General features: G+C 42.5%; 1 protein-coding gene across 1 annotated transcript in view; it reads left to right on the top strand.

Moving 5' to 3' along the window:
* Positions 1-3,364: 3,364 nt before the first annotated feature.
* Positions 3,365-17,232, top strand: part of Galm (galactose mutarotase) — a 42,463-nt gene continuing 28,595 nt past the window's right edge. The window contains exons 1-2 of the mRNA XM_090337120.1: positions 3,365-3,773; positions 11,839-11,993. Coding sequence (XP_090193246.1) covers positions 3,584-3,773; positions 11,839-11,993 — 345 coding nt within the window. The 5' untranslated portion in view covers positions 3,365-3,583. The remainder of the gene's footprint in view (positions 3,774-11,838; positions 11,994-17,232) is intronic.

Genomic DNA, 17,232 nt, shown 5'->3' with positions numbered 1-17,232 from the left:
GTTCATGCCTGATACCTGATACTGTATGTATTCCTGTTTGGGATAATATGCTAAACATTTAAAACAAAAAGTAAAGTGAAATCAAGACTTGTACTTCTTACATCTTAAAGAAATAGCATTGTATATTTTATTTTCTAACCAAATCAAGCATCAAGACTTCTTCTCCTAGCACTATTTGGTGCTAGACACTCTTTTTCTGTGGTAACAAGAGCTTGGCAGAACACTGAGAATTAGAGGCTGCAAGAAAAGGCAGAGATTCTAAGACATTCTTCCTAACACAGCATTGCTGAAAGGGCTTGCATGAGTCAGACCCAACTGGTAAGTGGGCTGATGTGACTGGCAGCCTGGATGAGCACCTTGTGAAGTAACATGCTGTACAAAGGTAGTGTAGTTAGTTTATCATTTGATGGTTGGGTCTTTTTGTGATTATGTATTGTACTTCATTGAGGCCTTGTTGCAAGATTTTCCCCCTTTGCTGTCAGAATTCCCAAGTTTCTTGGGGGGAGCACTGAAGCTTGGTAGCAAGAATGTTAAATACTTCAAATTTCACAGATAGAAAGAGTTGAGAGGCAGTTATTATGTTGCATTAGCATCTGATTACAGGAAAAGGATCTCAGTTCTCCTCATTTCCAGACACACTTCCACATGAGCGTGTGGAAGTCTAGTCAGAGGCCATCTGAAGGTCCTAGGAAGGAAGCCAAAAGCAGAGCTGGGCAAAGACTCACTGTGCAGATGGATTGGGTAAAATCAGCCTTTAGCAGCTTTTTCCTTTTTCCTTCCTAGAATCAGGATCTTTCAGAGCTGCCAGATTTAGCAAAAGAAATAAAAAGATGTTTATATTTTAACTCAAAATCCTCAATAGTTTTATCTTACTGTCTACCATCAGAGACTATTTTCAGAAATTAGTCTTGAGTCATCAAACCTTAGAGAAGCATTTCTTTAAGTCTGCTCCCAGATAATCTATAGTGGAAGAGTCTGAGGGTACCATTGGCTCAAACCTCTAATCCTAGTTCAGATCTGAGAATTGAGTTTTGCAGCCAGCCCAGGCAGACAAATCAGAGAAACTTGTATCTTCAATTAACCAGCAGGAAAAAAAAAAAAAAAGGAAGTGGGGCCAGGAGTTTGGCCTAGTGGTAGAGTGCTTGCCTAGCATGCACAAAGACCTGGGTTAGATTCCTCAGTACCACATACTTAGCAAAAAGCCAGAAGTGGTGCTGTGGGTCAAGTGGTAGAGCCCTAGCCTTGAGAAAAATCCAGGGACAGTGCTCAAGCCCTGAGCCCAAGCCCAGGACTGGCAAAAAAAAAAAAAAAAAAAAAAAAAAGGAGGTTTGGCTCTGGTGGTAATGCTGCATCAGTTGTGAGGGAAAAAAAAAAAAACAAAACACCAAGTAGAAAAAAAATGCTCTGTTAAATGGCAACTCCTTTGTACAACTTAAGAAATTAAAAATATGTTATTAGAAGTAAAAAATAATAATATTGGGGGCTGGGAATGTGGCTTAGTGGTAGAGTATTTGCCTAGCATTCATGAAGCCCTGAGTTCGATTCCTCAGTACCACCTAAACAGAAAAAGCCAGAAGTGATGGATGCTATGGCTCAAATGCTAGAATGCTAGCCATGAGCAAAAGAAGCTCAGGGGGGGCCAGGAGTTTGGTCTAGTGGTAGAGTGCTTGCCTAGCATGCATGAAGCCCCGGGTTCAATTCCTTGGTACCACATACATAGAAAAAAGCCAGAAGTGGTGCTGAGGCTCAAGTGGCAGAGCTCTGCCCTTGAGAAAGTCCAAGGACAGTGCTCAGGCCCCAAACTCAAGCCCAAGACTGGCAAAAAAAAAAAAAAAAAAAAGAAGCTCAGGGACAGTGCCCAGACCCTTAGTTCAGGTCCCAGGACTTGCAAAATAATAATAATAATTTTTAAAACTTATTCTACAAAATGAGGGAAATAACCACTGGTGGGGTAAAATTAATAACTATGTACTTCAAAGTTGTGATCCATTTTTAATCCATTTTTAATTTACTCAGAGTACCAGTTATCTGAACATCAAGATAATTCACTCCTGTGCAATTAAAGTTATTTTTTTCAAGAAAGCTTCATGCTGAGATCAAGTAATGCAGAAAATAACTAAACAACTACTTAATATGGATAATTAATTTAGAGTATATATATATAACTATGAATCATTTTAGATGGAGAAGATATAGCTAAAATACTTTACTCATTCTCTTCCAAACGTAGATTGATTTCCTCTAGAAAAGTAGATGTCACTCACTAGCTAAATAAAGCATTACAAAAAAGGCACAAAAAGAACAAAAACAAAGAACAAATAGTCTGAGGGACATTAAAAAAAATGTAGATTCCTGTAGAACACGGAAGTGAAACTAGAGATAGGCATTTTTTTAAATCTCAAATAATCCTGAGGCAATTATTTAAGTACCTCAGTCTTTCCTACTCCTAAAGGAGATAACAAAATAACAGTACCTGGCATTTATATGCTCAGCAATAAACACGGGTTCCTTTAATTCCTTCTTACGGGAACTTTGTGGGGGTCTTTTTCCTGAAGAAAAGAACATCTAAGGCCCTCCTTGATGACTACATGAAGGCCTGTGCCCTATCTCTACCCTATCCCTGCCTAGCCTGCCAGTCAGAAGGCTTCTGCACAGTAGCCTCAGAAGGATCATATCCAAGGGACAAACACTTTTCAGTCAGTCAGCAAAGAGGCCTGCAGTGTTCTATTCATTCTTTACATTGCCAACTACTACTGTACTTGCTATATTCTGGATCAAACCAGGAATTCCCCCTAAGATTTGTCTCACTGTCTCTACCTAATTCTTGTTCTCTCTCTTTCATTTCCTCCCCTTTCCCTCCTTATCTATATCTACCTACCTACCTACCTGTCTATCTCTCTATGGATCTATCTACCCATCTATCTCCCTATCTATCTTCTATCTATCTATCTATCTATCTGTCTGTCTGTCTGTCTGTCTGTCTGTCTGTCTGTCTGTCTGTCTGTCTATCTACCTACCTACCTACTTACCTATCTACTTACCTATCTCTCTGTCTGTCTATCTATCTATCTATCTACCTACCTACCTACCTACCTACCTACCTACCTACCTACCTACCTACCTATCTATCTATCTCTAATTCTGTTCACCACATTTTCCCAACACTTTTTGGTCGGTCAGCCACCAACGTTAAGGACCAATGCGCTCCAAGTTGAGAAGGGAGCAGGACCCAGCTGACTCAGCATTTGGCTTTACAAAGACTACAGGTCCCAAGACGCCATTTCACCTCTCAAAGACTACGATTCCCAACATGCACCGCGGCCAGGGTTCGTACACGAAAAGAACCGCGAGCCCAGCGAGAACTTTTCCCTGAACACCTCGGGCAAAGGAAGACTTCAGACAGGCTCCGGGAGGTTAGGGCGGGGAGGGGAGAGGGGGCAGGAATGGTCACTCCCTAAATCCAGGAAGGGGAAGGGTCCGGAGTGAGCCCCGCCCCCTCCTCCCGTAAACTCCGGTCTGTCCTCACTGGGCCGCTGGGATTGGAAGGACGGGCGCTGCCCAGCTCGGTCCTTGCACACCCACCATGGTTTCGGTGACCAGAAAGGTGTTTGGAGAGCTGCCGTCGGGGGGCGGGCTGGTGGAGAAGTTCCAGCTGCAGTCAGACCTGCTCAAAGTGGACATCATCTCCTGGGGCTGCACCATCACGGCTCTGGAGGTCCCGGACAGGCAGGGCAAAGCCTCCGACGTGGTGCTGGGCTTTGCCGAGTTGGAAGGTGGGTTGCACCCTGCCCGGGGCTGCCAGGGGCCCTGACCTCCCCCCCCCCCCCCCATGCCCCATCCCCGTACCGATCCTGCAGCGCGAGGGACGGGGGCAAAGTCCCTGAGCTTGGGGTTGTCTAACATGCTGTGTGGCGATCCAGAGCTGGGAAGGAGGGGAAAGCTGGATGAATAAACAGCAGCCGGGCTTGACCTCTAGTTGCCCTCTCAGGTTCTGCCCAGGGGAATGCAAAAGTCCACCTAGAGAAGGGCGGAATTCCTGGGAGCGCAGGGCGATCTTTGAACTGCTGGCCACAGGGGGTGTGGCTTTCCTTAGTGCTCTCTCCAGAAGGAAAACCGTAGACGTGGGTCGTCTGCTTCTCCATTTTCTTCTTTAGATTCTCTTTGAGACCTAGGTTGGCTCCAAAATACTCCCGCTGTGTAAGCTGAATGTAAGCTCTGAAGGGAGCTTGGCTGCCTTGGTCAGTGGGAAAACAGTATCTGGTTTGTGGTTGCTCAATAAACACTTCCTGGGTGAAAATAGAAGTCCTCTCAGGAAAGAAGTCTCCTAACCAAATGGACTCCGTGAGTGTGGCCTGTATTGGCGTTTGAACTCAGGGCATTACTCATTTGTCTTTTTCCATTCAAAGTTAGTGTTCTACCACTTAAGCCACCCTCCGCTTCCGGCTTTGTACTGGTAATTAGTTATGAGTCTCACAGACCTTTCTGCTGGGACTGGCTTTGTACTCCAATCTTAAGATCTCAGCTTCCATTGGACATGCATGGACTTTATCTCATCCTGTCCTTTAGTAATTAGAATTATGCATTTAAAAATTAAAATTCAACCTGTTTGTTAAACACATCATTTGAAATATGATGTAAAAATCAATGTTAATAAATTCTTTAACTAAAAAAAAGTGACAATTCAGTGGACTCATGCAGTAAAAGACAAGGTTCGCCTATCCGGAGCTTGCATTTTATCTAGAGAGACAATTTTTTAGCCCAATAATTGCACAAATAAGTTATTATAATTGCAATTTGTACATCATGTTATCTTTTGGCATTGTAGTATAAACAGAAAAATGAGATCTGTAAAATAGTTGGCAAAGGTAAACAGAATAATCTCTGTTCAGGGATGGAGTGTGGACACATTTTATCTGAGGTTTGAGGTTTTCCTCGTGGCATGTCTTTCTGCCTGTATGGTTCTTTAAATGTTTAATGCCGCTCATGGTTTGGGGTCAACAGAAAAACTCTACAAGTTGCTCTCCCCCTCCTCACTTGGGGAAAATTTTGTTCTCAATCTCATTAACAAAATTTCTTATGGGACTCTTGCTGAGAATCCTATACTTTGTCTTGGGATCTTTGTCTGCCCTGGAGCCCCCACAGCTTCGGTTGCAGAAAAAAGTAATGAAGAGGCTGTTTTAGGACTGATGGGTAGGTTGAAGGTATGAGAACCTGGAGAACAATGCCACCTGCCTCCAGTCAGAAGGCCAGGACGGCAGGTGAGTGCAGAAAGGGAATTCTTTAGAATCACTTGGCTTAATCATTCATCTCTGCTGCTTCAAGCATCACTATCTTCTTGCCTTAAATTGAACCACAAAAACATGATTTGATTTGTGCCAAATTGCTCAGTGGATTAGAAGGAGAATTATATATATGGCCTAGACTTCCAGAGCCAGTGAGAGGATTGGAGATGATAAAATGTGGGCACCTGCCTTTATCATCTGCTTTCTTTCTCTACCTCATTACCATCTCCTCTACAAAGACATGTACATACCACTCTCACTGTTCACCATTTTTTGTCAGTAGTGGGGCTTGAACTCAGAGCCTGAGCACTGTCCTTGGATTTTCTTAAGGATAGAGCTCTATCTCGTGAGCCACAGCACCACTTTCGGCTTTTTCTATGTATGTGGTACTGAGCAATTGAACCCAGGTCTTCTGCATGTTAGGCAAGCATTCTACCACTAGGCCAAATTTCTGGCCCAACAGCTTTACAAAAATGCCAGATCAAATAAAAGATTTCATGTATTCTTTTTGGTATTGAGTCAGGATAGACATTTTTATTCATGGATCATAACAGAAAATTGATTTACAGTAAAGGGGAAGAAAGCTATGTCTTTTTTTTTTTTTAAACCTGTCCTGGAGCTTGAACTCAAGACCTGTGCATTATCCTTGGACACTTCTTGGTCAAGGTTAGCGCCCTGTCACTTGAGCTGTAGCACCACTTCTGGCTTTTTCTGAATATGTGGTACTGAGGAATTGAAACTAGGTCTTTGTGCATGCTAGGCAAGCACATTAGCACCAGGCTATGCTCCCAGCCCTTTCTTTTTCTTTTTGAATAATGTCACCCATACCTGTGCTTAAAGAAATCTATTTCAGAGAAGAAGAAAGGGGAAAATGTCCTCAGAATATTAACACTTTCTGGTATGTTCAGCTATCTTCAAGGTTATTGCAAGTAAACCCTACTTCCCTTTGGAAGGCCCTGTGTAAGTCGGGGGTTTTTTGCTTTGTTTTTTCAGTCATGGGACTTGAACTCTGGGCCTGGGTGCTGTCCCTGAGCTCTTCAGCTCAAGGCTACCACCCTATCCCTTGAGCCACAGTATTACTTCCAGTTTTCTAGTGGTTAATTGGAGATAAGAATCTCACCTTCTTTAGTGCCCAGGCTTGATTTGAACCAAGATCCTCAGATCTCAGCCTTCTGAGTAGCTAGGATTACATGAGTGAGCCACTTCCGGCTCCTGTGTAGCATTTTTGTAGACACCTATAGTGTCTCCATCGGTAACAAAGAGTTCATAGATGTCATAATAGGAACATATTGTCTCTGCTAGGAAAGTATGCAATGGCTCTCTGCTACTATTCTGGTAATTCTAGCATATGAAAATCCATATGAAAAGGTTGAAGTCGTAGCTCAGTTGGTAGAGCACTAGCCATGAGCAAAAGTGGCCACAAACACCAAGTTAAAGTCACCTCTCAGACCAGGAAAAAAGGAAAGAAAAGAAAACCCATATTAACCTGGGCCCTGGTGGCTTATGCCTGAAATCCTAGCTTACAGAGGCCAAAGTTTTCTTTCTTTCTTTCTTTCTTTCTTTCTTTTTTTCTTTCTTTCTTTCTTTATTTCTTTTTTCCTTTTGCTAGTCTTGGGGCTTGAACTCAGAGCCTGGGCATTGTCCAAGAGCTTCTTTTGCTCAAGGCTAGCACTCTTACCACTTGAGCCATAGTGCCACTTCCAGCCCTGTCTGTTTATGTGGTTCTGAGGAATTAAACCCAGGACTTCATGCATTCTAGGCAAGCATTCTACAACTAAGCCATATTCCCAGCCCATGGAGGCTAAGGTCTGAGGATCATGGTTTGAAGCCAGCTGTGGCAGGAAAGTCCATGAAATTCTTATCTCCAAGTAACCATCAAAAAGCCAATAGGGGCTGGAAGTTTGGCCTAGTGGTAGAGTGCTTGCCTAGCATGCACGAAGGCCTAGGTTTGATTCCTCAGTACCACATACATAGAAAAAAAAGCCAGAAGTGGTGCTGAGGCTCAAATGGTAGAGTTCTACCCTTGATAAAATCCAAGAACAGTGCTCAGGCCCTGAGCTCAAGCACAGGAAGGCAAAAAAAAAAAAAAAAGCCAATAGTGGCACAGTGGCTGAAAAGGTAGAGCACCCAGCCTTGAGTTTAAAAAGCTAAAGCCCAAGCCCTGAGTTCAAGACCCAGTACCAACACATACACACACACACACACACACACACACACACACACACACACTCCCAATGACCCACCAAAAAAAAAAAAAAAGAAAAGAAAGGTCTATAGGTATAGGAAGGAGACTTCATTTTCATTGTCTTTTTAAATGTCTGATTATATTAGTATATATAAAATGTATAAACCAATGAGGTAAATAACTTGAAATTATAAGATTGACAAGAAAAGGAATTATTTTAACATTATCCCCAAAATATTTTTAAATCAGGAGGAAGGGCTAAACAGGAATAACTCCCATGTTTAATAACTCTTTGTCCTTTGTAACTGCCAGCTTGGATGTGAGCAGCCTTGTTTTTCAGGTAGATTATATATACTGCTTGGATAATGGCCATAACAGGAGGTCAGAATGGTTCAATTTCTCCCTGGGAAAATGAATTCTTTCTTCTATAGCATTCTAAAGGAGGAAATTACAACCTAGGGAAAAAATAGTAATGCCTCTTGTGGGTTTTTCCTACCATTTTTTATCTTTAAAGGTATTTTTCATCTGTGTGACCCTCCTACATTTATTTGGACTGCTTTCAACACCTGTGATGAAAATATTTACTTATGAGCTACAGGTATAAACCATCAACCCATACAGTCATTGAGACTGCTTCTCTTTTTTGTTCCTCATTATTATCAAATACCAGCTCTTACTGCCATGAAAAGCATTATGGAAAGAATAAATTAATGTTTTAAGGATGGGGATGTAACTCAGTGGTAGAACACTTACCTAGCAAGTGTGAGGTTCTGGGTTACATCCTTTTAACACCACCACAGATAGATAGATAGATAGATAGATAGATAGATAGATAGATAGATAGATAGATGCATACATACATACATACATGCAACAATGTTTTTAGAAAACTTAAGAGTGGGGCACTGGGGACCCATGCCTGTAATCCTAGCTATGTAGGAAACTGATATCTGAGGATCAGGGTTCAAAGCCAGCCTGAGCAGGAAAGTCTTTGAGACTCTTATCTCCAATTACCCACTAGAGAACCAGAAGTAGAGCTGTGGCTCAAAGTGCTCGAGTGCTAGCCTTGAGCAGAAAAGCTTAGGGACAGCACCTGGCCCCTGACCAAAAAAAGAAGAAAGAAAACTTGAGTTAAGAAGAAGAGTTGCAGCCTAATATTGTAAATGTCCAAGTGTATCCTTGTAGGAACATTGAAATTTCTGGTTTAATTCTCTGCTTTGTCTCTTCTTTCCTTCCCACCCCACACTCCAACTTCCCTCATCACCCCTATAAGGCCACTTGTACTTGCTAGGCAAATGCAAACAGATTGTGATCATTAAATATGCTAGGGACTAGGATATGTATCTGACCCTATCTGACCACAAATGCCATGTCTCTGACTACAGAGAGCAATTAATCTATTTTATTCCCTTTGTCTCCAAATATCTTCCCTCCCTCTACTAGATTTTTTAAAATTTTTACTTTGTTAACTTTGGATAAAATGATGTAATTCATCTAGAAGAGCCAGCAGGAATTACAAGTATATATAAATTACATGATCCAGGTACTGCTTGCAATCCAAGGTACTTTGGGAGATGGAAATTAAGAGGATTTCAACTTAAGGCTAGACACAGATAGAATGCAAGAGGCTCCATCCCAGTCAATAACTGGGTACATTAGCAGACACTTGTTAATCCAGCTTCATAGTAGACTGATGTTGTAAGAATAGAGGTTCCAAGTCAGTCTAAGCAAATATGTTCAGATGACCCCCATCACAATCAAAAAAGGTAGTCATAGTGTCATGTGCCTACCTATCAGCTAAAACAGGAACTAAAAAAATAGGAGGATCACCACACATATCTATCTTGCATTCTGACCTAAGCATAAATGGATGGGTTCCAGTGTCACATAAAGCTATGACCAAATAAGTTTGCTATGCATGGTGCTTTTTAACCTGGTTTTTGTTATAGACTATCAGTCAGTCATAAGTCTTTATGGTGGGCAGGAAAGATAGCACCCCTTTTTTCTCTCTGAAAAACAGCCACTTGGAGCTGGGAGTTTGGCCTAGTGGTAGAGTGCTTGCCTAACATGCACGAAGACCTGAGTTCAATTCCTTGGAACCACATACATAGAAAAAAGCCAAAGAGGTGCTGAGACTCAAGTGGTAGAGCTCTAGCCTTGAGAAAGTCCAAGGACAGTGCTCAGACCCTGAGCTCAAGCCCAGGACTGGCAAAAATATATAAATAAATGAAAAACAGTCACTTAATCCCATGAGACTCTTTTTGGTTAACTAGTATAAGGGGTTTTAAAGCCACAACTTCACAAAGAGAGGAGGTGGGGAGAAAGGAGGAAGCTGGCAGAGATTAGCCAGCCTGTGCCTAGAGATGGTGGAAAGGTTAGTCAACTAGAATGCCTTGTGCTTACCAAACACAGCTGGCCATAAGTGAATGTGGATTCAACCAACCACAGATCGAAAATATTTGAAAGGAAATTTACTACCTGTGTTTAGATTTTTTTCTTGTCATTCCTAAATCATACAGTATATTATGTAGTATTTACATTGTAGCAGATATTATGTACAATCTAGCGAATAATTCAAGTATGTGGAAGGGTAGAGGTGGCTTATATGCAAATATTACACCATTTTCTATGAGGGACTTGAACTTCTGGAGATTTGGATGTCATGATTGAAGTCCTCAGGGATCCTGAGGGATGACTGGTTCCTAATGTGATGCTTAAGGACACAGACTCAGAGCTAGGCATGGTGGCACATGCCTGTAAGCTCAGCACTCAGGAGGCTACAGCAGGAGGACTGCATGTTCCAGATGAGTCTGACCTTTATAGTGTGGCCTTACCTGAAGAAAACAAGCAGACGTGGGTGTGTGATCAGGTCTACATGAATGTTTTGGTTGTACCACCAACTAGTGTTTTGGAGCCAGTTACTTAACTTTTCTGTCCGCAGTTTTTACATCTGTATAGTGGGGTGATGATAATAGTATCTACCTTGGAGAAATGCTCTCAAGTTATATTAATTAAATGCAGAGCCCTTAGAAACTTACTGGGCCTTAGGAAGTGCCCTGTAATCGTTAGCTATAGTAGTAGTCTTCAAAACATGTCTCTAAGAAATCAAGAATTGGCAAGGAATGAAGCAGTCAGTGAACTAGAAGTGAATTCTTAATACTTAACTCATGCCCAACCAGGTAAGTAATGAGAACCTGTGCTTGTAACTGGCTTAATTGATTCAGTGTCCATGAGAGCCCCTATAGCCATGCAAATGCTTAAATTATAGTATTTGAATTATATTATCTTCCAAGGTAGATGGATAGATGGTGAATACCTAAAACAGCGTGAAAAAATCAGATTACAAAGCAGCATTTTTTCTTTTTTTTTTTTTCTCTTTTGCTGGTTGTGGGGCTTGAACTCTGAGCCTAAGCTCTGTCCTTGGATTATTCTCAAGGCTAGAGCTCTACCACTTGAGCCACAGCACCACTTCCAGCTTTTTGTTGTTGTTGTTTTTATGTATGTGGTACCAAGGAATCGAACCCGGGTCATCGTGCATGCTAGCAAGACTCTACCACGAGGCCAAACTCCTGGCCCCCACAAAGCAGCATTTTTAAGAAGCACATGCACACATGCACTCAAAGAAGGAAGGAGCTAAGCACCATCAGCTCTCACTTGTAATCCTAGGCACTGATGAAACTGAGGCCTAAGAATTGCAGTTTGAAGCCAGCCCAGGCAAGAAAGTCCATGAAACTTTTACCTCCATTAACAACCAGAAAAACAGAAGTGATACCATGACTCAAATGGTAGAGTGCTAGCATTAAGCAGAAAATCTCAGGAACAGAGTTCTATTAGGCCCTGAGTTCAAGTCCCAGGACCAAAAAAAAAGGAAGCCGGGTAAGGTGGCTCACACCTGTAATCCTAGCCAAGATCTGAGGATTGTGGTTCAAAGCCAGCCCAAGCACTGAAGTTTGTAAGACTCTTATCTCCAATTAACCAGTAGAGAACAGTAAGTGGGGGTGTGACTCAAGGGGTAAGGCAATAGCCTTGAGCTGAAGATCTCAGGGACAGTGCCCAGGCCCAGAGTTCAAGCCCCAGAACTGACCCCCCCTCAAAAAAAAGTGTGGGGGGGAATAAATCAAAATTAACAGTGGTTCCTGTAAGCAATAAAATTAAATAGGATTTAATTTCTTTGTGGTTTTTAATTTTTCATAGTGAACATGAATTACTTCTGGAAAAGGGAAAAGTCCTGAGGACAAGGACTGCTTTTCTGTGGTACCATAAGGACTCTGCTATACACAACTTACAGGTTCTCACAGCTTCCTTCAGAAAAAGGCAATGGCAGCCACTAGTTTGACAGTTCTCAGCACTGGCATCCCCTACCCTTTGCAGGATACCTCCAGAAGCAGCCCTACTTTGGAGCAGTGGTTGGGAGAGTGGCCAACCGAATTGCTAAGGGAACATTCACCTTGGATGGAAAGGAATATCACCTGGCCATTAACAGAGAACCTAATAGTCTGCACGGAGGACTCAGAGGGTTTGACAAGGTGAGTGGAGGCATGTGGCAGAGTCCATAGACTTGCCAGAGTATGTTCAAGCATGTCTACGAGGCACAATCCTAGGCTGTAGACCCCACCCCTGGTAGAGTGATCCAGGAAAGAGGCTTTGTCCGCCTTCAAGGAGGAAGCCTCTGGTGGGCTACATCTATTCCCATGGTTTGTGTTTGTTGTAGATTTTGTGCTGGTACTGTGTCTTGAACTCAGGACCAAGAAGGTCTGTCTTAACTTTTTCACTCAAAGCTGGCACTCTACCACTTCAGCCATAGCTCCACTTCTGGCTTTTTGTTTATTCAGAAAATAAGAATCTCACAGGGGCTGTGGTAGAGTGTATGAAGCCCTTGGTTCAATTCTTCAATACCACAAAAACAGAAAGAGCCAAAAATGGCATTGTGGCTCAAGTGGTAGAGTGCTAGCCTTGAGAAAATGAAGTTCAATGACAGTGTCCAGGCCAAGTTCAAGCCCCAAGACTGGCAAAAAAAAAAAAATCTCAGAGTTTATTGCCCAGGTGGGCTTCAACCTGGAATTCTCACATCTCAGCCTCCTTAGTAGCTGGAATTATATTCTATGCCACTGTCCCGTGGTTTTCTAAATCATCTACAACCATAGGCAGAGGAGCCTCGAGTGAAAGGATGATCAACTCTGATTTAGAAGAGACAGGGAATGAACTTCTCACAGGGTTGGGATCAGAGTTCAAGAAATATGGATTTAGGGAGCCGGGAGTTTGGCCTAGCATAAACGAAGACCCAGGTTCAATTCCTTGGTACCACATACATAGAAAAAGCCAGAAGTGGTGCTATAGCTCAAGTGGCAGACTACTGGCCTTGAGAAAGCCCAAGGACAGTGCTCAGGACCTGAGTTCAAGCCCCAGGACCAGCAAAAAAAAAAAAAATGTGGATTTAGAATCATTCCTACCAATCTGTCCTCTCTCATCCTTACTAGAGGCCTGTATTAGCCACAAATGAGCAATCTAGGGTTCTTCAAAGGCCACACATTTCTGAAGTGGGACAGCCAGGTCAGCTTGGCTAAACCCACCTTGACTGTAATTGCTGTTGAGCTCCAAAGCTGCCACGGGCGCCTGACCCAACACTCCTCCCATAACCCGTTACAAACCTCTTCCTGCACAGTATGGCACCACACCCAGGCCTTTCCCTCCACTGTTATGCTTTGTGTCTCAGGTTCTGCCCAGTTCCCCCTTCCTCAATACAAGCTCCTATTACTTCTACTTTCTGTACAACATCAGGCCAAGAAAACAAATGGATTAAATTTCTCTTCTGACTTAGGTCAGAATGCCTGTCCTCCTGTCTCCAGGTCCCTCCGGAGTCTGTGTCACCCCAACAGTACAGCTCTCTAACTATTTTCATTTCAGGCTGTAAGGAAGAAAACGTCAACGATAACTTTCCTTTCCATTTTATCACTCAGTTATTTGCTAGATTAAATCTATCAAAAGCAGAAACATGTGGGTTTCTTCTTTTCAGTCTGTGGCCACTTCTCCCCCTGAAGGAAGATGGTTGTTCTGTTTTCTACTCTCCCACAAGCTTCCTGTTTGTGGCCTGGAACCAGACTATCCTGTTGGTTCCCTTTCCTCAGTGAAGGACTCCTGATACCAAGGAGAACAAAAAGGCAGAGGAAGGGTTTGCCCTGCCGGTTGCTCTAGAACAGGCCTTGGGTAAACCTCAACCGGAGTGAATTGGGCCCTGCTCTGGGTGGGGCCAACTCTCACTGTGGAGTTTTCTGTGATCTGCTTTCCCATGGGTCTTCTTTGTGAACACAGCAAAATGATAAGCATACATATCTGTTTATTCTTTATTACAATTGACTATACAGGTGGGGTAACTTAGAACTGCTGCATAAGTTAATTTGGCTCACAGTGATAGAAGCCCAGAAGCCCATGTACATGATGTTGCTTTCTAGTGAGGGCCTGTGTTGCTTGTAATACAGCAGACAAGCAAAGCGTCTCAGGTCTTCTCTTACAAAATCAGGAACACCACCCCACAGAGTTCTCGCTCTCGTGATTTTATGACTTGCCAAAAGTCCCACCTTCAAATATCATTACTATGAATGTATTGTCTAATACATGAACTTTGGGGGGACATAATCTATACCAATATCCTCCCCTTCAATAAACCAGGGAACATCAAATACTGGAAATTCCCGAGGCCCACAGTGGAGTGAGGGAGATGGGCCCATACACTGCTAACTATGATAAGTGAGCTGCAAAAACGTAGATGTGAACCATATGTCATTGGGGTACGAGGAAATGAATCCTTGGAGAACTTCCTGAGAGAATAGATAACATTTTAGTCAATCTATAGATATTAGAGAGAATGGCAATGAAACAGACTAGAGGCTGGGAGTTTGACCTAGTGGTAGAGTGCTTGCAGGAAGACCCAGGTTTGATTCTTTGATACCACATACATAAAAAAAAGCTGGACGTGGTGCTGTGGCTCAAATGATAGAACTCTAGCCTTGAGAAAAGTCCAAGGACAGTGCTCAGGCCCTGAGTCCAAGCCCCCACAACTGGCCAAAAAAAAAAGAAACAGACTAGAGATTAGAAAATATTTGAATGGAAAATATTTTATTCTTATAGAACCACTAAAATTTTTTGAATAATAAGATATAGATATATAGATATTTTTGATATATCTGTATATTTTTGAGTAATAAGATACATATATCATACATATACATATATCTAGAGAGAGCTCTGTGTGTGTATATATGTATTGTTTTGTTTTGTGCCAGTGTTAGAGTTTGAAGTCAGGACCTTGTGCTTATACTTGGCTGGTGTTCTATCACTTGCATCATGCCTCCAGCCAGACTTTTTCTAGTTAATTGGATGGAGTCCTGCAGACTTTTCTGAGTGGATTTCAAACTGCTATCCTCCAGGTATCACCTTCCTGAGTAGCTAAGATTATAGGCCTTAGCCCCGGGCTCCTAGCTTAAGTAAGTAAGTTTTGATATAATAACAACATCAGATAAACTTAGTTTTATGTCTTATTTGATCTCCACAAACAATGAATAATTTTGTTGGAGGCATATTCATATCAATGCACTGTTTTTTGTTGTTCTTGGCCGTGGGGCTTGAACTCTGGGCCTGGGAGTTGTCCCTGAGCTCTTCAGCTCAAGGCTACTACCCTACCCCTTGAGCCACAGTGCCACTTATGGTTTTCTAGTAGTTCATTGGAGGTAAGAGTCTCACGGACTTTAGTTCCAAGCTGGCTTTGAACTGCAGTCCTCAGATCTCAGCCTCCTGAGTAGCTAGGATTATAGGCATGAGCTACTGAGCCCAGCTTGTTGTTGTTTGCCAGACCTAGGGCTTGAACTCAGGGTCTGCGCACTGTCCTTGGGCTTTCTCAAGGCTAACGCTGTACCACTTGAACCACAGCACCTCTTCTGGCATTTTCTGCATATGTAGTACCAAGGAATGGAACCCAGGACTTCATGCATGCTAGGCAGGCACTCTACCACTAGGCTACACACCCGGCCCCAAGACATTGTTCTTAAAGATGAAATCCAGTAATCTGACAGGGCTAGAATTTTTTTTTTTTTTTGTGCCAGTCCTGGGCTTGAGCTCAGGGCCTGAGCACTGTCCTTGGACTTTCTCAAGGCTAGAGCTCTACCACTTGAGCCTCAGCACCACTTCCGGCTTTTTTCTATATATGTGGTACCGAGGAATCGAACCCAGGTCTTCATGCATGCTAGGCAAGCACTTTAACCACTAGGCCAAACTCCCGGCCCCAGGGCTAGAAATTTTACAAGAAAAGCTAGATATGTGAAATTTCCAGAGAATTGGAAACTATATTATCAGAGAAAATACTTCATAAGACATTTTATTTCCTAAATTCCTAAAATTTTTTTTCTTTTCATTTGTTAAAAATTTCACATGTTGAGGCTGGGAGTTTGGTTTAGTGGTAGAGTGCTTGCCTAGCATGCACAAAGACCAGGTTCCATTCCTTGGTACCACATAAATTAAAAAAAAAAAAAAAAGCCAAAAGTAGTGCTGTGGCTCAAGTAACAGAGTGCTAGCTTTGGGGGAAAAGCCCAAGGACAGTGCTTAGGACCTGAGTTCAAGTCCCACGACCAAAAAAAAGTTTTTTTCATATGTAAAAGACATCCAGGGGCCAGGAATTTGGCCTAGTGGTAGAGTGCTTGAGTAGCATGCACGAAGACCAAGGTTCGATTCCCCAGTACCACATACATAAGTGGTGCTGAGGCTCAAGTGGTAGAGCTCTAGCCTTGAGAAAGTCCAAGGACAGTGCTCAGGCCCTGAGCTCAAGCCCAGGACTGGCAAAAAAAAAAAAAAAAAAAAAAAAAGACATCCAGTGTTAAGTATTTGTAAAGTTCAACATTTCTAAGAGATAATTAGGGTATAAAATTAATTTTTTACTAAGCTCAGTGAATTTGTTTCAAGTGCCAGCTGTTTTCACTGTGAAGGAAGGCAGGAACCTCCATCCTGCTGGGCTCCCCTTCCCAGTCAATGCAGCATCCACCAAAGCAGGCTGCTAGGGGGGCTCAGGGGCCATTCCTCTAACCTAGAGGTTTCTCTATTTAGAATGACAGTTTGGCTTCAACTCTACTATTAACAATGGATCTCTGAGGTATTGACTTAGTAGAGCACTTTACTGTCATCTCAAGGACCTAAGTTCATCCCTAACAGAGAAGGCAGGAAGGAAGGGAGAGAGAGAGGGAAGGAGGGATGGAGGAGAGGAAAGAATATAGCAATCTGAACAAAACTTTCACTGAAACTAAGATGTAGAATAGACAGTTTGAATCCTAGCTCTGTCACAAATTTCATGGATGAATTTAAGCAAAAATGAAGTATGAAAAGTTTCTATTCCATTCCTCTGGGATGGGGGAGGTAGAAATAGTAAGCTAATGGCACAGAACCCAAAATAGGATGGTAATGTCAGTTGGAACTCTTATTGTCATGTTCAACTGTTCTGACCTATAAAGATGGTCATTTCATTTGCTTCAAAAAACTTTACTTAGAAGGTGATTCATATCAAAGACCATGTGAGGACATTGAACCTACTTTAAATCTGCTCTAAGATGTCTCACTTGACAAATGTTGATTTTCACATCTCTGTAAGTATAGTTTTAGGGCCTCCAGAACAAAGCTGAGAGAAGCCACTGTTGACTCGGGATTATTATGCAGAGAGAGTCTTGGAGTGTTTTTGGTAAATATTTGTATAGGACTTGGGGGGAATAGCTCAGTGATGGAGCCCTT

Source organism: Megascapheus bottae, chromosome 7 (genome assembly GCF_031878675.1).
Source record: "Megascapheus bottae isolate mThoBot1 chromosome 7, mThoBot2.hap1, whole genome shotgun sequence".
Classification (NCBI taxonomy): Eukaryota; Metazoa; Chordata; class Mammalia; order Rodentia; family Geomyidae; genus Megascapheus; species Megascapheus bottae.
Note: the sequence above shows the minus strand (reverse complement) of the source record. Positions and strands in the feature narration are given on the sequence as shown.